The sequence below is a fragment of the Arachis hypogaea genome, chromosome 8, assembly GCF_003086295.3.
Source record: "Arachis hypogaea cultivar Tifrunner chromosome 8, arahy.Tifrunner.gnm2.J5K5, whole genome shotgun sequence".
Lineage (NCBI taxonomy): Eukaryota > Viridiplantae > Streptophyta > Magnoliopsida > Fabales > Fabaceae > Arachis > Arachis hypogaea.
Window position 1 is genome coordinate 50,176,520 of NC_092043.1, and position 23,379 is coordinate 50,199,898.

The 23,379-nt window shown below is 27.2% G+C and overlaps 1 protein-coding gene across 2 annotated transcripts; it reads right to left on the bottom strand.

Annotated features, from left to right (window-relative positions):
* Window positions 1–6,659: 6,659 nt before the first annotated feature.
* On the bottom strand, window positions 6,660–10,143 carry LOC112708123 (ubiquitin-conjugating enzyme E2 27). 2 transcript variants are annotated; one of them, XM_025760267.2, is made up of 6 exons: window positions 10,002–10,143; window positions 9,587–9,812; window positions 9,399–9,447; window positions 7,863–8,022; window positions 7,615–7,704; window positions 6,660–7,064 (listed from the first exon to the last, which is right to left on the bottom strand). In XM_025760267.2, exons 2-6 carry the CDS (start codon window positions 9,762–9,764, stop codon window positions 6,963–6,965), a joined length of 579 nt encoding a protein of 192 aa, XP_025616052.1. In that variant the 5' UTR covers window positions 9,765–9,812; window positions 10,002–10,143; the 3' UTR covers window positions 6,660–6,962. The 2 variants fall into 2 exon arrangements, with proteins under 2 accessions (XP_025616052.1, XP_025616053.1); XM_025760268.2 differs by having other exon boundaries at window positions 9,587–9,771; window positions 10,002–10,141.
* Between the last annotated feature and the right edge of the window lie 13,236 nt (window positions 10,144–23,379).

Here is a 23,379-nt window from a genome sequence, read left to right on the forward strand (position 1 = left end):
TCTAAAATTGATTTGGATGTATTTTTGTTTATAATTCAATCTTATTTGTGTGCTTGTTTTCAAATTGAATTTGTGTGTCACAATTATTAAGTAATTTCGGTACATTGCTAGGTTAATTGAGTTGCGTTTAGTCTCGTCACTTGTATTTGGTGTAATTAGGTCATCAAATATAATTTAGTAGTTCTGGTGTCATTTAAGCCATATTGACGATATTGTTTGATCCAAAATTGATTTTGGATGTGTTTTTGTTCATAATTAAATTTTTTTGTATATTTATTTTCGAACTAGGTTTTTGTATCGTAATCATTAAGTAATTTTGGTACATAAGAACCAAAAACACCAACCACAAAATCATATATCAAAATAACCATACAAAATACACAACACCAAAAATAATTTTTGTATGAGAAGCAATGCTTCTAAAAAAAGTAAGAACAACAAAAAAATAAAAACAAATAAAAAGAAGGGAAAAATACAATATTAAAAAAATATATTTTTATACTTTGTAGTAAAATTTTGATGTCAAAGTTGAAAAAATATGTATTATTGTTAAGATATTTCGGTGTTATTTTTTAATAAATTTTGCACAATTCAAAACTCTTCTCTCCGTTCCTCCTCCTCTTCCTCTTCTTCTTCTTCACGGATAAAAAATTTAGGTGTCAAAATTGAAAAATTTCGGTGTCACACTTAAAAAAATTCGATGTTATTTTCTAACAAATTCTCCATAACTCAAAATTCATCATCCTCTTCTTCTTTTTCATCATCATGATCTTCTTCTTTTCTTGTTTATGTTCTCCTTCTTGTTTTATTTTCTCATAATTCTTCTTGTTTTACATATTTAACAAGAATAAAAAAATAATAAAAAAATACATAATGTTGCAAAATTACCATAAAAAAAAAGAGAAAAAAAAATTCAACAACAACAGTAATAAAAGAACGACGATAATGAAAAAACATATATAAAAAAAAAGAAGTTGAAAAGTTGGAGCGTGTAAACACTATTTTTAATGAAATTGACTTTTATTGAATTTAGACTAATTTGATTAAATTTAATTGCCAAAAAAATTTAAATATATAACATAATTGTTACACGAATCAATAGATAGTTACTAAAAATTAATAAACATAACAATTTAAATAGATTTTCTTTAAACAAAACATTCTTTATTTTAATGGAAGATATTTAACTTTACGTCTTTTTATTTTTAGTTAACTTTACTTAAACTCAAATAAATCAATCTGGTTTGTTTGGGTCAAATTTTTTTAAATAGGTTATTAATTGAAAATAGTTGCTAGAATATTAAAAAAATTATCAAAAAATTAAATAGGTTAGACAAATTAACTTTTTTTCAATCAATATATTAAATACCTTTTTATAGGCTTTTTTCTTATAGGGGGCTAAACGACCATCCATTAAATTTTTTTTTTCGTTAGTTTACACGAGGGTTACATTATGAGAATAATCTATTTAGCTTATATATTATGACGAGTTGCTTAATAAATCATTTAAAGTGAGAAGAATTAGAAAGTAAGTGTGTTAAAAGTAGGTTGTCAATAAACTATAATTTAAATAACATGATCTTTTTATTTTTATCTAAAAATTATGAATTCGAATCTAATATATGTTTGTTTATTTTTTTTTTGAGAAAATACTACTATTTTTTCGTGTGAGATGCTAAAATGACAATTTTTTCCTTTTATTTATAAAATGTATATTCTCCTCCCTTATAACTTTTAAAAAACCTCATCTTTAATTCATTTTAATTTTTTGGTGTTAACTAATATTAACTTTATCAATTTTCAAAAAAAAATAAATTATTTTTTACAAAAATACTCTTTAAAAAAATTTATTTTTTTGTTATTAAATTTTGCTTAACAAAATAGTCTTTAATAAATTATTTTTTTAATAATTAAATTATTTTTTTCTAAGATATCCTTCAATAATTTTTTAATTATTAAATTGTGATATTACTAAATTTTTTGTTAACAATTATTTTTATATTTAATGTTAAAATAATATATATTGATATCGAAAAATTAATAGTAAAATATAAAAAAATTGTTAATGAAAATTTTAGTAAAATCATAATTTAATAATTAAAAAATTATTGAAGGATATGTTAAAAAAATAAATTTAATTATTAATTTTTTTAAAATATTTTGGTAAAAATATAATTTAATTAATAAAAAAATTATTAAAGAGTATTTTGGTAAATAAAATTTAATGATAAAAAATAAAATTTTTGCTAAAGGATATTTTTATAAAAAATAATTTATTTTTTATTGAAAAATGGATAAAATTAACATTAATTAACACAAAAAATTTAAAATGGATTAAAATGAAGGTTTTTTAAAAGTTATAAGGGAGAGGAATATACATTTTATAAATAGAAAAAAGAGGAGTATCATTTTAGCATGTCGCAAAGAGAAGAAAATGGTATTTTTTTTTTGTTAGTTTGACAGGTGGAGCATCACACAAAAGTGATAAGCAAAAGTAAAATGCAGATCGCGAGTTTAACTTCATCTCTTTTTTTTGACAGACTGCCATGACAAATTTGATTTGTTTTAAGACTCCCACACATTTGGTCTTTTATAAACTTCTATACTCGTTTGAATCTAAGAAATGAAGCTTAGATGGCGTTGATGTGTGTTTTTATTTTGTGTATATATATAAAGAAAATAGAAATATCATCAACCATAGACACCGATTTTGTCTTTTTGTTTGGTGATATATAGTGTGAAAGGAAGGATAATTTGTCAACCTATAATAATTGATGAGAAGCAACAAATTTTGTTATTAGCAAAATAAGTCATCTAACATAATTACAAGAATGAAAAGTACAGGTAAATAACTTTTAATCAGTTAATTTTATATAATTATAATTAATATTTATTAATTTTTGTTTAAAAATAAAATTTAAATAATTAATAATTAATGATAATTTAAAAAATTAAAATTATTAATTAATAATAAATTAACTGATTAGATGTTGGTTAGTAGTTACCTAACATAATTCTTACAAAAAATATTATAATTAGAAAAAACAAAAACAATCCTAATATCAGAATGATGATAACTATATAGTGTTTGAAGAATTTTAAGTGTATCAAATACATTAATATTCTAATAATTTTAATGTTAAATTCAATTATAAAAAATTATATATAATATATATTAATTAAAAAAACTATTAATATTATTAAAAAATTGGTATTTCGGATAAGTTTAAAAACTTTTTATAGTAGCTATTCTGTTATATTAATTATATTATGTGTATATTAAAATTAAAAAAAATTAAATGTATTTTAAATATCGATATTCTAATAATCTTAATTGTTGATTTTAATTAATATATATTATATATATATTTTTATAATTAATATCAATAATTAAAATTATTGGAACACTAGTATACTTGATACACTTTAAATTCTCTCTAAAAATTAATCATAAAAATAAAAATTAGAAGCGATGAAAATGACAGCCAAAGTTCCCAATGTCCCAATAGTTAGTTGGCACAAAGAAAAAATAATTAATAGCGTAATTTGTAAGGAGCTTACATTTTCTTGAGAAAAAACACAAAGGTCAAAGGACATCATAGCTAGGATATTGTTATTTATTTTAAGGATAAAATATTTTATTTTGATTTTGTTTAAAAAAAATTTATTTATATCAAATATATTTTAAGCAGTTAAATTTTCTAAAATTTTAAAATTAATTTAGCAATATACATAATAATTATGTTTGACTTATTTGTATAAAATGTTATTCTTATAAAATTATTACTGAATTAATACTAAATTTTTTGATAAATTAATTGGCAGAGATATATTTGATACAAATAAAATTTTAAAAAATTAAAATAAAATAAAATTTAAGATTATTGTTAAAACTTTTGACAAATTTCAAAAAACAAAAAAGTATACTTTATTTTTATTTTAATTATGAATATAGCACTAGGATTAATAAACGTCCTTCGTTGAAATAATAGCCTATTCTTTGGTTCATATTTTTTTTTTTTTTTGTTGATATCCGTTTGTTGGAAGCTAACAAAATCTCTGGTTTATTGTTTATCTTTCAGTTGGTAAAAGTGAAGGAGATAAGTCACAAAAGCTATTGATTGATATACTAATCCCTACAAATAATATTATTTTATTTTGATTTGAAGAAATTTGCACCAACGAAACGAGAATAGTTTGTTGAATGCACGAATTGAAACAAATGGTAAGGAAATTTCAATGGTTGAATTGAATAATGTGGTATATGTTGAATTGAAAACAAATAGTTTATTGAATGTGGAGCAACATTTTTTAAAGATTGACAAAAGTTATATAGTTAATATAGCCATGGATGGTAATAGGGATGTCAATGGGGCGGGGCGGGGGCGGGGGATGCCTCCCTGCTCCCCATCCCCGCCCCCAGAATTAATCCCCATCCCTGCCCCGATCCCCGCCGTGGGGGGATAATTGTCCCCATCTCCATTCCCTACGTTTCCCGTATTTCCCGCGGGGCCCCATTCCCCATCCCCTTATGTTTAACATTCATATGAAAATTATAGTAAAAAATATCAAAAAAATAAAAAACAAACTAGAAAATACTATTACAAACACACAAACATATCTTATCCAAGATTATAAGTCCACAAATACAACATAGTAAATTATAGTCCATAAAATAAAATCTTAAAATACAATTTTCATTCTAAAAAAAATAATAAGATATAGTCTTTAATATCAAGTGGAAACTGGAGAGAGTTGGGGCTGTGGGAGAGAATAGCGTATGGTGCTGTGAGAGTTTTGGAGTTTGAACAAAGTGGAGATGGAAGAGAGTTGGGATTGGGAATAGAGAGTAGATGGCACAACAAACAACACAGTGAGTAGGGAAGACTGAATAATAGGGTTAGAGTTTTTTAATTGGTGAAATTACTAAAAAACCTCTATGTTAGAAATAAAGTAAGGTTATTTAAGAAATTTCAAACATTCGGGGAATTATCGGGGATGGGGCGGGGATCCCCGCTCGGGTCCCCACGCCTATCTCGGGGGAATTTCGCTCCCCATTCCCATCCCCACGGGGAAAATTCCCCACCATCAGGGCCCCATTCGGGGCGGTCCCCGCGGGGATCCCCGCCTCCTGGGGATTTTTGACACCCCTAGATGGTAACCACAGTCACTATAAATTCTATATTATTATTATTATTATTATTATTATTATTATTATTATGGTAACCACAGTCACTATAAATTATTAAATTCTATCTACCTTTGTCGTCCCTCAACATAATTTTTATGTTCGTCATTTCTTTTTGTTCAATGACCCAACACCTATACTGTATACAACATACGTCAGGGACGATGGAGCTAGGAAAAAATTTAGGAAAGAGTCAAAGTTTAATTTTTTAATATAAAGATACTAAAATTAAAATTTGAAGGGACTAAACCAAAATTTACACATAATTTATAATTTATAAGAAAAAGTTCAAGTTTAAGGAGCCACTGTCCCTTTTTATGTATAAGTGGCTCCGTCCATGACATTCGTTAATTTCGCATAAAAATCACATAATAAATAAATTTAGATTCAATCAAGTTGGATTGATGTAATGATTAATTCACTAATTCGCTTAAGTAAATAAAAGATTTGAATTTATTGGCTAGCGCAAACGCTTAAATAGGGATCTGATTTGTGACGGATTAGTTCTTAACCTATAAGGTTAAAGAATACCGTAAAAAAAAATTAGATTCAAATTATAGATAGATTTGGTTGATGTAAAGCTTATCTAAGGAGGTATATATTTGTTTTTGGTAAAGGGGTCAAAGATCCCAAAAAATAGACAAAAAAAAAACTCACAAAATAAGAGACTAAGTTGCCCCTCTCAATCTAATAGTGTCTAAGCTATCCATAAGGAGATCATGGTTAATATCTAAAGGGGAACATAAAAAACATGCAGACCTGTTGGGGAGGCACTGTCCTTTTTTCGCATGCACATTTGCAATATTGTTGCCTTCTTGAAGCGTATGGATCCATTGCAAATTAAATATGTTATTTTAATGCGACTTGTTACTTTGAAAGTTTTGTTATTTTTGAAAATGTTATTTTTATCTTAACATTTCATGAATGATTGTGATGACAAAAGATATAACTAGAGTTTGACTTAGAAATGTTCTGAAGTCAACTACCACCTATAATGTCAATTAATTCCTACCTATAACACCAACAATTATTTTTGTTTAATAATTCTGGACTAGGAAAACATTTGAAAATCAGTATTTTTATTAAATTAGCTTATTAAAATGATGTGACAAGAGATTCACATTTAGACCGACTAATGACCCCAATTAGTTTTTTTTAATTTAATTTTAATACATTATCAGTATAAAACAACTTTACATATACATCCAATTACATAACATCACATTATAAAACATAACTACTATTTTCATTGACAGTGTAAATAATCATCTAAAAATACATAACGGATATAATTGCATGACTATTTACACTGTCAGTACATCAAAATTAAACTCTTATTATTCAGAATAAAAACAATTTGATTATTACTATTCTTAAAACAGCTTGACAACTAGATTCACCAGGCTTATAATCTCTTGAATTGATCATTTTCAGTCTTGTAAACCTGCTTAATATTAATACACCATGAAAATCTCAATTAATGATTCCATCCATGGAGGATAAACTTTTCCAATAAGGGATTCAGTTTCATACATTCTATTATAACAAGGAAAATCTCTAGTACCAAAGTTTCCAAAGGGGGAAAAAAGGGGAAATAAGCAGATCCAAAAAAAAAAAAAACCTACCTGATTTGGCTCAATATAAATTTTATATAGGTTTATATTCAATTGATCCTTTGTTTCTATAATGGTTCAAGCATTCAATGGTGAACATATCTTTCTAAACTTCACCAAGATCAAAATGATTCGGTCGATATTTCACAACAGGCGACAGGCTAGAGCAGCCTTTCAAGAGCCAAATTTTCATCTCCGCCGACAGCTTCCAAAATGTTCCTTACTTGAGCTTCAGGAAACCCCATCTCTACGAGTTTCTGTACCTGTAAGCACAATAAATAGAAATCGTAGCTGAGATAAAACATTAAAGCTGCATAATGTCATAACAGATTCAGAGCAATCATAGAAATGGAAATAAGGGAAAGGAGCTTAAATGTTCTTATGTTTATGCCCTAACAAATCAGAAACACTTCATCAATATTCTGAAACTAGTCAGGCAAGTCGTTAATGCAAGTCCTTTTTCAAATTCAAAACACAATCTTGGTATAAGATTATATAATATCAAAAGTAGATTCATCATAAATAAAAGCTACACCTTTTACATTTTCTAATAAAACCTCATCAGAGAACTATCTAGTATAAAAATATAAACTAGATCAAGATAAAATTTTCTTGGTCAAGTGTTTAATGAAAAAATGGTCATATCAAGAAGCATTCGCAGAGCACTAAATTAACTGCCAATATATTTAAAACAGGACCATGCAAGAAACAAATGAAGAATCGCTTTGAATGTAAAGCAAATGTTGCACATTGATACAACCAATTAACGTGCATCCACATTCTAAAAATATAAACACAAAAAAAACTTGGTACCTTATCTTCAATCCCAAGAGAAGTGGGCTTGGCAAAACTTTCTGTCCAGTAGCGGGCAGTGTTAACAAATGTCTGATAGTCTTTCAGATACTGCGTTTTTCCATAGATAGACAAAAGGTTAAAATGATTCAACTTGCCAAAAGTACAACGAGAAGTTTTCTTCTTTTCTAGCAGCATTCTATAGAAGCATAAAAGTCTTCAATATGACAAGAAAGAGAGACAACAACAAACAAAGAATTAGTTCAAACCTGCTGTGCCACAACGGCATCTTGAGGATCATCCGGTTGAGGAGCAGAGAGAAGAGCTTGCACAGAAAGAAGCGCAGTCTTCAGAGTGAGTGCGGGGCTCCATTGATCCTTCAATATGTCCAAGCAAATAGCTCCACTCTGGCTGCTGATATTAGGGTGCCTGCAAGGCGTAACATACACAACAAAATGGACGGTCCATTAACTGAAACAGATATTTCCCTATAGCAATCCATTAAAGCTACATTCGTCATGCATGTTTAATAATAAAGCAACCTTGAGTTTGCCTTAGAGCCTGATTACTTCTTGTAATATTATGACTTGCTATTTTCCAAATTTGAGAAAAGCATCAAACATGAAAAATATATTTTGCAAGTTTAACAACCACTGAGAACCAGGGGCAGGGAGATAAAGGCATGAGATTAAGATACAAAACTCACAATATTAATAGATGATGAGATAAAATGGCACACTACCATATGCTATTTTATGAAAAGGAACAATATATGATGCTTCTCTAGTCGGTTAAAATCAACCTGTGCCTTGCAGTGATATCAATACAAAATTGAAACAGATGGAAAACCCTAGCACAAAACCTTGGGACAATTGTGTAGACCTGCTGAGGTAAATGAAACCTCGAGTTTGCCACAGTACCTGTGTACTTGCAATTATTATAACTCATTACTCAATATTGTCTGAATTTGAGATAACATTGATACGTATATGAGAAATATATCCATGATGCTCAATAATCAATGAAGATTGCACATAGGGGTGTCAGCAACAAGATCTCAACATATTATGCCACATTTTCCCACTCTGTTTTATGAACAATGATCAGCATATGGTGATTCTCTAAGAGGATACAATGAAGTTGCATAGACGGCATTGATAATGAAATTAAAACAGAATAACTCCTAGCTCAAAACCTTTTGACAATTGCATAAATATCCAAAGATATTGGTTTTAAAAGAGCTCATCCTCCAAATCCAAGCTCTAACTCTACTCTCTTATTGATGACATATCTACTCTACACATTTCCACACACACACACAAAAAAATGCCAAACAATAAAACACAATGATTTGCATGTCCACATTGACAACCACTAAGTAGCAAGAACAACAACTGAGCCTATCCCTACTAAAGGTATATATGTTTATCGAGTATTGATTTTGGAGGAAAACGGAGAAAAGGCAAGGGTTTTAAGAGATTACCCTTTACCCTTCAACCCATTCTTACTTCCAAAATCACTACTCACAAGCACACCCTAAGGAGGGTTAGTTACATAAATCAAACAATACCATAGACCATAGTGTCCTGTTATAACCATGCTTATGGATACATTTGGAATGAGGATAGGACACTGAAACCAAGACACTAATGTCCTTCCTTCTGAAGCTTTGTCTCAGTCTCAATGCAACCAAACATATTTCTATAAACTAACCAAACCAAACCGAGCCCTAAACCCTGAAGGAACTTTCAAATATATATACACATAAATGATGATTTAGAAAAAAGAAAAAAAAGAAATCCTACCAGACTTTGGTTGAAAACTGCATCTTTGGTGGTTCGAACGGGTACCCATCTGCAACAGCAACAACAAGAAGAAACAATTGAACACAATGAAGACTCATCACCAATTGAAAACAAACAAAAACATGAATTGAAGGCATATGAAGAACGAATATCAATTGAATTGGGGGAAAATGAAGGCGCATATATACCGGGCAATGTGATGTCGATTTTGAAGACGCCACCTTCGTAAGGGGTTCCGATAGGACCGGGAATGGTTCCGAGGAGGAGAACGAGGTTATCGGATTTAGGCGTGACCTTGATTCCCGATCCCTCAGCGTCCTTACCACATTCCACCAGCTCCTTCTGCACGCGCGCAAAGTCTATCATCCTTCTTCTTCAAGAATCAAATTTCCCAAAACAAACAAGAACAAAACCCTAAGTAATGTCAAAAACAGAAATTAATGAACATTAAAGAAGAAAATTACAAACAAGAAGAAACAAATAGCACTATTAATTAAACAATTAATCAATTAAATTATTATTATATTATTCTTTGGTCGTAAGTAAGAATTCATTTGTAGAGGGGAAAAAATGTGATGAAGAAGAAGAAGGTGATTAAGTAACCTTGAGTTGTGTAGAGAAGAAGGTGAGAATAAAGGTGGAGTCTTTTTCGCTCTTTCTCTTTCTTTGTTTTGCTCTGAGTCTCTTTTACAGACTCTAACTTGCAGTGCGAATAATGGTGGAGTGAGTGGTCACTGGTCCCCGATGCCATTACACACCTTATTTATACTCCTTTCTTTTCGCCACAATTTTAATATTAAAATAATACACAACTATCAATTATATATTAAAATTAGAGAATTATATGGACAGATCTAAATCTGTACAAATTTAAAGATTTAAAGACGTGGCAAAATCTAAATCACACATTCTAAAGCTACACTTTTCACTCAAAACCGTAACTCTTCACAAAGAAAAGCGTCACCTAATGAAAAAAAGTAAATTAGAAGATTTAAGAGAAGAAATAATTAAGTTAAAATTAATAGATCAAAAATTAATGATTTTAACTAATGTTAATTGTAATGACACCGAATTCTTAAAATCAATACAAAATGATTTTTCTCAAAATCTTTATTTTACTATAAGTTTTATTGAAGGACTTCAAAAACCTGAAAAACTTATTTTTCACACGGAATTTTTAAAAAATGTTAAAATGGAAATGATTCCCCACATCTTTATCATACCTTCAACCCACAATTAAATTCTATAGTAGATATGCTTGAAGAAATATTAGTATCCATAAAATTTCAAAGAAATAAGGAAAAAGAGAATCCCAAAGAAGAAAATTTTCAAAATATAATCAACATAACAGACTTAAAAGTAAAACCACCATTGAAATTATGAATATTGAAGAAAAATTAGAAGAAGTTACAATGCTTTTTAAACAATTAAAAATGGCTCAAGAAAATAATATTATGGAACATGGTTTTCAAATAGAAGAAGAATTAGTAAATTCTGAAAACATAGAAAATGAAGAACACATTCTAGATTATTCAAGTGACGAAGAACCAGCAATTCCAATACAAGTAAAAAATGAAACTGGAACATCTAAGGATAATCAATCTCAATTTAAATGGGAAACATGTTTTGATAATTATGCCTTTAAAAAAGGTTTTATAAATACAGATTCAAAATATACAAAAATACCATCAAAATACATCCCTAAAATCCAGAAAATGGAAGGAGATAGAATGCTCGATTTAGACTGTAAAAAGAATGAAAAAGAAATTTTTGAAAACTGATTGAATTCCTTCTTATTAGAAGCCTTTACTAATCCAAAACTTAGTGAATTGTCTGGAAGAGACATTTGGAATTACATAGGGTTTCATACTAAAGGAACTATAAGAGATTATATGACATCAATAGAAAACCAAATAATAGAAGAATTAGAAACAAAAACATCAGCTTATGATAAGATATTATATATAATGATGATTCTATATAAAGAATTTTTTGGAAAAAATATTATAGATCATAGACAAGAAGTCTATAATAAAGAATATCAAGAAGCAAAAAATCATTTAGCTAATATTCAGATATATGATTTATGTAATGTGGAGTCTTATATATGTGAATATAGAATACATTATTACAAATTAAAAGAAGAAGATAAAAATCATTATCTTAGTATGTATATAACAAAACTTCCATATCCTGCTAATGAATTTATAATGGGAAGATTTATAAGAGAAATAAATAGAGGAACAATTGAAAATAATTTTGGTGGAGCAACCTCTGCAATAAGAGAGGAAATAAAAGAACGTTGTATGCAAAAAGCAACTCAAAAAAGATTTGCAAATATAATTAAAATTTGCTGTCAGGATAATGAGGAGATACCTCAAAAATATGGTCTTAATAAAAATTTTCAAAGAAAAAGAAAATAACAATTTAGAAAAAGAAAATACTATCCAAACTGGAGAAAAAAGAGATGTTTTAGAAAGGAAAATAACAATAAAAATAAAAGACAAAGAAATAACTATTGCCCGAATAAAAAAGAAAATTGTAAATGTTGGTATTGCCAAGAAGAAGGACACTATGCAAATGAATGCCCGAAAAAGAAGGATAAAAAGGATCTTACTAAACAAATAGAAATTGCTAAGTCTTGTTTCATGGAACCATTAGAAGAATCTGATGACAACTTAGACTATATTTTTGAATATGTCTCGGAAACAGACTCAGAGACTGAGTAATAATGCTACATTTATTACTATAAAAATAACAGAAAAGTTTATAAATGCTTTCATAGATTCTGGAGCAACACAATGCTTTGCTAGTTCAAATATAAAACTTGATTAGAAAAAATTAAAGAAACCATTAAGAGTTAGAATAGCTGACAAATCAATACATAAAATTGACCAAAAAGCAGAGATGGTTGAAATTTTTATTCAAAATTATAGGTTCATTGTTCCATCAATATATATGTTAGATTCTGGAATGGATTTTATCATAGGAAATAACTTTTTAAAGCTATATCATCCATTCATTCAAGAATTAACATATATAGTTTTAAAAGCTCCACACGATTCTTCAATAAATCAAAAATCAAAACGAATAAAAATACAGACTACTACTATAAATAAGATCTTAAAATTTAAAATATTCTCTATATTAGAGACATGTTATTTAAATCTATACTTTCAGATAAATATCCCAAAAAATAATCTTGAAATAAAGATAGAAGAACTTTTGGATGAAATTTGTGCTGAAAATCCTTTAGATATTAAAAATACAAATAACGAATTAGTAAGTATTAAATTAAAAGATCCTACAAAAGAGATAAATCTTCCAAATAAAATTCCTTATTCCGCAAGAGATAGAGAAGAATTTTCATTAGAATGTAGAGATCTTTTGGAAAAAGGAATTATAAGATTAAGTAAAAGTTCTCATGCGGCTCCAGCCTTTTATATCGAAAACAATAATGAAATTAAAAGGGGAAAACGAAGAATGGTTATTAACTATAAGAAGATGAATGAAGCAACTATTGGTGATGCTCACAAACTTCCAAGAAAAGATTCTATTTTAGAAAAAATCAAAGGAGCAACTTGGTTTTCATCTCTTGATGCAAAATCAGGGTATTGGCAACTTCGTTTAGACGAAGAAACAAAGAAATTAACTGCTTTTACTTGCCCAACAAAAGAATCAACAAGTGTGTTGCTCTATGAATGGAATGTATTACCATTCGGATTAAAACAAGCCCCAGGTATTTATCAAAGATTTATGGAAGAAAATCTAAAAGAGTTACATGAATTTGTTTTAGTGTACATTGATGATATACTAATTTTTACAAAACAGGATAAAGAAGATCATCTTCAAAAATTATTAATAGTTTTAGAAAGATGTAAAGAAAAAGAATTAATTCTTAGCAAAAAGAAAGCAAGAATAGCAAAACAAGAAATAGAGTTTCTTGGGTTAATTCTATCCACTCAAGGAAAGCTAAAACTGCAGCCAAATGTCCTAAAAAGATAAATTTATTTCCTAATAAAATAGAAGATAGAAAATAATTACAAAGATTTTTAGGGTGTATAAATTATATTTCTGATCAAGGATTTTTAAAGAACATAACAGAATACACTAAAAGCTTATTTCCAAAAATAAGTACTAAAAAAGAATGGAAATGGGATGAAAAAGACAGTATGCAAAATCAAAGGATTAAAGAATTATGTGAAAAACTTCCAGAACTTTATATTCCAGAAGAAAATGACTACTTAATAGTAGAAACAGATGCTTCAGACATAACTTGGTCAGGATGTCTAAAAGCTAAGAAAGCTATAAAAAGTTTGGAACAAGAAAAATAATCACTAGATTCTAAATATTCCTCAAAGGAATTACTTTGCAGGTATATTTCAGGAACTTTTACTCTAACAGAACAGAGATATATCACTCATGAAAAGGAAACTCTAGCAGCCATTAAATCTCTTAAGAAATGGAAAATTGATTTACTACCCAGAGAATTTACATTAAGGACAGATTCAAGTTACCTAACAGGTTTCATACGATATAATTTAAAAGTTGATTATAATCATGGACGATTGGTAAGATGGCAATTATTTTTGTTACAATATCCAATAAAAATTGAATATATTAAGGGTGACAAAAATGTTGTTGTAGATACATTAACAAGAGAATGGAGTTCGTCTACAACGCATTAGATCAAGAAATTCAGAAATACGAACAAGAACTCGAAAAATGCAAGCATTGTCAGCAAATAAGGACACAGATCCAATCCCTCAAGAAGGCCATCGAAGCAATGAAATCAACACAACATCCAAAACCATCAGAGTTCAGCCAGCTAAGCGTGGTGGACAAATCAGGTGAAGAAAAAATTCCAGAAAATAAAACAATTGCTGAAATTATCAAAAAATCCACCCAAGATAAAAAATATTATGTAATTTATAATGGCCCCATGAAAGGAGTATATGATGCCTGGGAAAAAGCAGCACCATTTACACATCAATCAAGGATAATTCATAAAAGAGGATTTTTAACACTGGAAGAAGCAAAGGAATCTTTTAGGGAATATGAAGCTCTTCATCCAGAGCAAACCCTAAAAAGAGCAGATAAAGCTCCAATTCAAACACAGAGAACAGGAATAATAAGAAATATTCCTACAAGGGCTGAAATCAATGAAAAGAAAAGGGTCTGTAGATCAAATCTCAGAGAAACCCTTAACATAGTCCTAAATTGGACTGAAGAAAAAAGGGCAATCTTGGGATATTATCCTATTGCTAAAGAACAGTTAACAAAGCTGGTTATATTTCCAGAAGCTTCCCCATCTGACACCTATCAGTTTTTCCAGTATGGATTAATTGATACAATTTTAATTTTTAATGATTTGAAAATTATTAGTGAGTTTCCTGCAGGATTCGTTGATGCAGTAAAGAGATTTAAAAATATGATTGACAATGTAAATCCAAGGGATATATCCCTAAAATTTACGAACAGTCAACCTATTTTTAATGAAGAAGAAGAATGCTTGGTTCCAGCACACCAAGTAATATTCATGTCCGTCTTCCCAGGAAATTTTCAACCAATTGATCAAGTTCAAGATTTAACAATCTACAGTCATGAAGGAAGACTAGCCAGCACACTAGCAAGGGTCTTCGAAAGAACTCAAAAGATAACAAGGGAATCTCACACAAGAATTAATTATAAAAGCAGAAATATTTTGCTTGTGTCCAGTAAAAGGAATGAAATTGAAGAGAGAGAGATGAGACTCTTAGTGGAATTTGAATCAGTATTTTACAACTTATCTGGACTCTTAGAAAAGCTCCCTGAAGGGATAAAGAGGAATCTCTGCTATTTGATAAAAGACAGAGAAGACCACAAGTGCCAGCTATGTGTCTCAGAGTTATCTGAAGAAAGCAATAATGAAACGGAATCAACCCACATGATAAAGGAAGAAGACAACGCATCTGAAGGTCATATGATGAAAGAGGAGGACAGCACATCTGAAGCATCTCTCAACATTATTGCATAGTGACGTAAGCGCTTAGGTCATAGAGCACCAACAATGTAGCTGGTGCAAGATAATAAACAATGACATAAGCAATGACGTCATAAGAAGGGTAAGGATGAGAATTGTCCATCAGACCCAACCATTATAAATAGGTTGCTTAGGCAATTGTAGAAATCATCAAACAATAGAAAGCAGGAGGCTAAGGGTACTCATATGCTAGGAGAGCAAGGAGGAAGCGGCCGAGGCGATTCTATAGTTTGAAGAAGAATTCCCTTAGGAAAAACCAATTCTAAACTCCCCTCTAGAGTTAGTATCTACAATCTCCCCTCTGGAGATAAAAACATCTTATGTAAAATATTATAAATAAAGGAAGTTTTTCTCCAGAAAGGTACGCCTTTATCTTAATCTCATAGTCATGAATTATTTAGAAAGTTTAGAATTAACGGAAGAATCTGATTATTATAGATTATCTGCCTTATTAGATAATGAAAAACAGGCTGTTCTAAAAACAGAATTAAATCTCAAATCAAATGAAAATTTTAATAAACAAAATCTTTTAAAAGAAGTTTTTAATAGAAAAAATATAATATACTATGAAAAAATTCAACTTGAAGCCCCTATAAAGATAAAATCTGCTAATGGAGAACTTGAAATAGCTTTGATAAATGATGAAGAATTGAGTAAACAGATTGAGAAAATTAAGGATCAACAAAAAAGATCTAAAATTGGATGGATTCATATTAGTACTATACAAGTCTTAATCAAATCTACATATATGAAAGGAATTAATTCACCAATAAGCTTAGCAATCTGTGACAAAAGAATTACTGATGACCCAATAGATCAAATAATTGGAATTGTTCATAGAAACTTGGCAAACGTAAATGTTAAATTCAATGCCCATCTTGGATATGCTATACCTTTATCAACTAAAAATCTTGGAAGATCTATAAGTTTGGCTTATAAATTTCACAGAAAGAATCTAATGGAACAAGACGATGAACCATTTTCAATTACATATGCAATAAATTATGCTTTAACAAATAGCCATCATAGTATAATATTTAAAAACAGAGAAAGAATTTATGTCGATGAATTATTTCAGAAAATTGTAAAAACAGAAATACCAAAATATAAAGCTATTGAAAACCCAGTTCTTTTACTAAAAGAACCATCAGGAAAAATTAGTTTCATCAAAATTTTCAAATAAGAGAATCCAAAATTAATAGCCCTTTAAGTTTATCTAAGTTAAAGATTAAAGAAGAAAATTCTGAAATAAAAGAATTAACAAAAAAGGTCGAAAAATTAAATGAAACCCTAAACACTAAGTTATGACAATAAATAAAGAGAAAATATATGTAACCTATCAAGACAAGAAACAAGAGCTCTTTGAAAGAGAAAATCGGTTGAATTATTTACAGTTTTCTGAAATAAATCAAAGAGCATTTGAAGTTCTAAAAATAATCTATGACAAATTGAAATGAGAAGTTAAAGAGTTAGAAAAATTAATAGAATCTCTAGAAAATAGTGATGAATCGATGATAGAATTTGTAGAAATTCTAAGATAAATAATGAAGTATACAAAGATTGAAAGACCAGAAAACAAAATAAAAAGAAAAAGGGCGAAAAAATTAAAAAGTAAAATAAAGGAGTATAAAAGGGAATTAAATAATCTTCAGTTCGAAATTAATGACCTTATAATAAAAAGGATAGAAATAAGAACAAATATAAACAAGTTGGAGCTAAACTTAAAAAATTTATAAATGCCTGAAACACCATATTATGACTTAAAAGAATTAAAGCTGTTGAAAGAAAAAAATGGAGAATGAAGTTGAAAAATTAAAAAGACATTTAGAAACAACAGAAAGTGTAGAAATAAAAGAAGTTTTGGAGGATTTGAAAAATTATATTAAAGAAAAAGACAAACAGATAAAAGATTTTATATACAATAATCAATGCAAAAAAGAACATTATAAACTAAAACAAGATTGAAAAACTATAAAAATGAAATCAGAATTAGTAATAGTAGAAATGCTCAATACTTTTGATTATGAAATTACAAATTATAAAGTACCACCAACCAAATCTATACAAATTATAAAAATTGGTATCAGAGCCAAGTTAACGATTAAGGGTAACACTTTTTCTTTAAGCAACACTTTTAGTGATACACTTTTAAATCAATAAAAAACAAAAATCTGTAAATCTGTACCAAAACACATCTGTACACTAGATGGACCCATTAAAATTAGGTGCCTATTCCAATAAAAATTTTATGATCGTCGTTATATGAAAATATTTTATTTTATATATTGGATCATAAGTTATAAGGTTTAATTTTTATATGTTATAAAAATTTTATTTTTATTTAAAGTATAATTAAATAAATAAGTCATTTTTTAAACACAGATTATTATGAAAAGATGTTTTTAACATCTTTATTAGAGTAGTTGCCTTAAAATTATTAGTCGATATTAATTAGATGATTTGATATATTTAATTAAATTATTATCTAATAGTTTTTAACTAACAATTTTATATAAAGATACTTGTATATGAATTTTTATCATATATTAAATATTTAAATTATTGTTCAATGAATAATCGATTTTAATTAATTTTGTTTAACTATCTTAATTTTTTATATATATTAAGTGAATATATTTTTAATAAATTAATAGTACAAAATATTTTAATATATAGTTATTTTTATTGACTTAATGTTACATAATTAGTTCAATGAGTAAAATCATTTTACGCGAAAAGTGCATCAAAATTAAATCGATAATAAAAAATAATAATCTATTTACAATAGAATATTATAACTTTTTTTTCCAAGGGACTAATTTTTGTACAGTAAATAACCATTTCTAATTATGAAATATTTGGTCGCTGACAAAACTGACCATCCAAGATTTAAATAAACTTGGTAACCATCAAATTTAAGATTAATTCAACAACAATTTCATAAGAATAATCATCAACACAAGTAAATCAAGCATAATTTTCATGCATTATTGTTAGATTGATCTTAAATTTTTTGAAAATTTAGCCGTCAATGGTATATTTGATGCAAATTAAAAATTTTTGGGACAAAACTGAAACAAAATAAAATTTAGGAGTATTTTTAAAATTTTTACCAAATTTCCAGAAACAAAAAGTATACTTTACCCTTTAGAATAAAATGGTATATATAAAATTCAATAAATTTAAGTAAGGTGAATTTTATTCAATTCTTCTTAAAATAACATGTAATTTGTTTTTTATAATGTGTTAATTTTTAATTAGATGTTTTCTTAATTTGATAACTAATTATACTTATAATTTGGGTCAATTTAATTAGAATTAATATTTTAACTATAGTAAAATCATTTTGTAATTAATTAAGTTATTATTTGAAATGAATGATTATATGATTTCTTAAAATATTAATAATCAATTTTTCTTCAAATTATTATTTTTTAAAAAAACACTTCTGAATTTCCGTTACTTCTAAACAGTGAATATCTCATATTTATCATGAAATGAATATTTCATATTTGTCATAAAATATTATTAAGCGGCTAAAATTTGACATTTTATTATACATATTACGTTCGTGGCCTTTAAATCAGAAATTTATAATAATTTTTTTAACAAAATATTTTTTCTATTTTTCTCAAAAATGATAAATCAAATTCTAATTTAATCAAAATTCAGTACTAGAATCCTTATTAATATTTTAAAAAATTATATAATCATCTATTTTAAATAATAACTTAATAATAAAATAATTTTATTATGATTAAGATATTAACTTTAATTAAATTAAAGTAATTTAAATTATAAGTATAATTAGTTATCAGATTAAGATAACATCTAATTAAGAATTAATACATCATAAAAAATAAATTATATATTATTTTAAAGAGAATTGGATAAAATTTACTTTTAGATAGATATTTTAGAATAAAGTGATATATGTAAAATTCAATGTATCATGTTAAATTATCTTTCTTAATTAAATTTACGCATAAAATGTTTAGAATCAAGGAACTATTAAATTTTCGTACACTATTTATAGGTATAGAATATTTTAAATATGCATTCAATTTTATACGATTATATTGAAAAAATAACTAATTTTCTCGCTCAACTTACATTTTTTTTTTCATTTTAAAGGCTTTATTTTTTGTGTCTACATCGTAAAGCCTTTGTGAAAATTAAAAAACGAAATTGTCTTTTTTTTTGTACATTATTTGCTAAATCCAAAAATATCTCTCTCTCTCTCTCTCTCTCTCTCTCTCTCTCTCTCTCTCTCTCTCTCTCTCTCTCTCTCTCTCTCTCTCTCTCTCTCTCTATCTATATATATATATATATATATATATATACAGTCTTTTAACACATGATCTTTTATAAGAGGACTTTTTATTTGTTGTAAATTGCAAAGTAATAAGGAATATATAATTTAGATCATTCAAAAAAGTTCGATTTAAATAGGGAGAAAATTTAGTAATTTTCAATCATCTCTTTCGATAATGTCATTAAAGATAATTACAAATCGCAAGAGTTTATACAAACAACACTTATATTAAAGAACCACACAATATAACACACCAATAATCTCATCCAAAAAATAACCAACCATTCATAATACACCTCAATAGGAGATTTTTTTTTTTTTTACATTATTATTGCAATAATATAATAATGAAGTTCAAATTCGTCTTTCTTTTGGCCTATGGTCCTCCCTCATACCAAAAAAAAAAAAAAACAAAAACAAAAATATGTACATAAAATTTTAAAACAAAAGAAAAAGAATAATAGTGATGAGATTAAAATCCATAACAATTATAAAAAATTAAGACTAACTGAAAAAAATGTACTAATATTTAATATTTTTCATATATATATTGAACAAATTACCATCACAATTAAGCTGGTTTGGTGTTCTTGATTAACACATAAATCCTAGCTATGTCATTTACAAGGCAAAATGCAAATGAAAATAAAGCACATGGAGTGCGAGGAATATGTGATAATCCATAACCTAAAAATTAAAGATGAGTAGTTTAATATAATCTTCGCCAATAAATTCCGAGGCTTCCATTAGTAATAATAAGTGGTTACATAAAAACCACCCTAAGCACTTCGAAATTTGTCGAAGTTTATGTTTATCTTAAATGTGTTGAATTTATCGAAACTCTTAGATTGCGATGGAAAAAGAGATTAAAATTGAGTCTAAAAAATAGAAACTGAAATTAAAAGTTTTGTGTTTAGTATAAAATGTACTGATTGAATTATATTTTAATATTATGTTTAATTTAAGATAAATATAAAAATTGAATAATAGATTTAAGTTTAAAAAGTTAAATGATGATATTTTTTAGAATAAATATTATTAAAATTTTAGTCTTTATTCTAAAATTTTTAATTTTTTGTGTCTTAACTTTTTAAAAGTATTCAAAAGATTAAAATTTTTATTCCAAAACTAAAATTTTAATTTTTAATTACCAAACACAATATTGAGTAGTTCTAATCCCCCATCTCAATTTCAGTCTTTTAACAACAAATATCATCTTATAGATATTGAAGAGAAACCAAATCACTTAGGCGAAGGAGTAAACAATTTTCGATCTTGGGCACTGCTAAGTAATGGGTTGATGATCCGGTTCTTGATATTCTTAACATTTAGATTCTTCATGTTGCTGAATTTAATCTTGCCTAGTCTTTTCTTCTTCGAAGTCGCCATTGTTAATGGTTCCATTTCAACAAGAAGCTGAAACATTAAGTAATAAGAGGATACCGTGAGAAAAAAAAAATATTAAACTAATAAAATATTTTTTTGTTAATATTAATTAACTTTTTAAAAATTAGTTTTTTATTCTAAATGCATTTTTTCTAAATCTTGAAAAAAAATTGCATTCGTTAATATATAGATATGCAAAATCAGAATAAAATTTAGGGTTTAATTTTTTAAATAAAAATAACATTATTAATTTAAGAGTGATAATTCTTGTTATTTTATATATTTTAAATATAGCATAATTTTTGTTGTTAAAACAATGGAATAAATTATTAAAACAATGGAATAAAGAAGACATTATTAAAAGATTATTACCGCGTTAGAGTTTTCTGATGAAGCACTTTCAATGCTTTCATAAACACTTTCGCCATCAATGGATGTCTTAGCAGGCTGTTGCAATAGTTTCACGGTTTCTTCTTCATCATTATCTGCATTTCTCAATAATAATGTTATATGAATTTTCATAATTTAACCCCTAATTATATATATAATGCTAAAATTTAATTTAGTATACTTACATTTTTCTTGTTTTTTCTCCTCTTCGTCATTATCGTTGTTATTGTCATCATCTTCCTTTTTTTTGTCTATCTCATCAACACAATATATTTTAAAACTTGGCGATCTACAATCTGAAAGTATAGAGATTTTGTTACAATATATGTTGCTCTCAACGTCTTCATGTTTCACATTTATTTTATCAAATGTATAATTTTCTTTTTGTAACTTGTCACTTTTTTCTTTTTTCATAATATTTTTTTCAACGTCTTTCAACTTTTCTTGGTCTTGAAAATCTCTGCATTCCTCAATACGTTGCGCATCATACTTCTCATTGTTGTTATCATCGGAGGAATAAGACAATAAAACTACATTGGAAAGCCGCTTTATATGCGCCGGTGGTGTAACATATTCTTTTATACCATTTTCGTTGACAACTCCATTGTCATGTAAAAGGCTCTTCTCTTCAAATTTATTGATATTCTTACGACTTTTGAACTCTTCGAATTTGCGAGAAAGTCTCGAGCGAACGCTTACAGAAAATACTTCTGTTTCTGTTGTTGCGGCTGCACCTTTTGGATTGATAGTAGAATTTTGGCTTCCCATAATTGGAGATGCACACAAGTATTGGAAATACAAATTAGGGTTTGGAAGAGAGAAGGGGCTATGTGTTCACTTAACTCTCACCTTTTTATTTTGGTTTTTTTTCCCCTAAAATATGAAAATAAATTGGAAAGGTCTTGAGGATTATTGTTAAGGGTTTTGGTTATAAGGTGGATGTTGAAATAACAAGATACAGTTAGTGTGTACTTCTTGGTGTACAATAATAGGAAAATGGATTGCACATAAAAAGTTGATGAACTAATTAAATTAGTATGGAAACTAAACTTTCTAGCTCTCTCGTTACATTATTGTTGTATATTTTACTATTTTTTTAAATTACTATAAATTGCACTTATTATACATATTTTTTGTGAAAAATTATAGAAATTAAAGTTAGTTATAAAATTAAAGCAGCTATAGTCTAAATTTGCAAAGTTGTACCAAAAGAGAAAAGATGAGAATTTATTATGAAAATCTAATAGTAAAAATCCATACATTTCCTTCTTAATAATGGATAGAATCTCGCTAGGGAGTCAATAAAGTATTTGTACAATGTGTACAATGAGTTATTTATTTGGTTCAATATGAGTTAAAGAATGAATATTCAGAGTAAAATACTACTAATTTCTCAAATACAATACATTTATACTATCCAAAATAACAATCCGGATACTAGGAATAATAAGCATCTAATATCCTACTGAATCGAACATCCTTATACTCTCATTATACACATTATATAGATACTCCATTGGTTCCTATACTTTCTCTAATAGTAATAATTCTGAGACATTAATCATTAAGTTAAAGGATGATATATAACAATATTGTCATGTATATTATTAAATATTTTTACTAAATTTTTAATTAGATTGCTATAATTTAAAAATTTGTAATTAAATTTGTATATTAGATAAAAAAATTAATTTGATTTTTACTAATAATTGTCTTTATAAATAACAAATATAAAATAAATTATAAAATATTTTTAACGGTATTTGTTAGTAAAAATTTAATAAACTTCTAAATTCTAAGAATTTATTGAAAATTCTACAAAACTATATAAAAAACCTACAAGGTAATTAAACCTTATATATACGCAC

Bases quoted from the DNA above. Each gene is read 5' to 3' on its own strand.
- LOC112708123 (XM_025760267.2), bottom strand. From the start codon at position 9,764: ATGATAGACTTTGCGCGCGTGCAGAAGGAGCTGGTGGAATGTGGTAAG. The intron at 7,705-7,862 runs GTTTGAACTAAT...GGAAAAACGCAG, and splicing joins ATGCCGTTGTGGCACAGCAG to TATCTGAAAGACTATCAGAC. The intron at 7,065-7,614 runs GTACCAAGTTTT...TTGTGCTTACAG, and splicing joins CTCTTGGGATTGAAGATAAG to GTACAGAAACTCGTAGAGAT.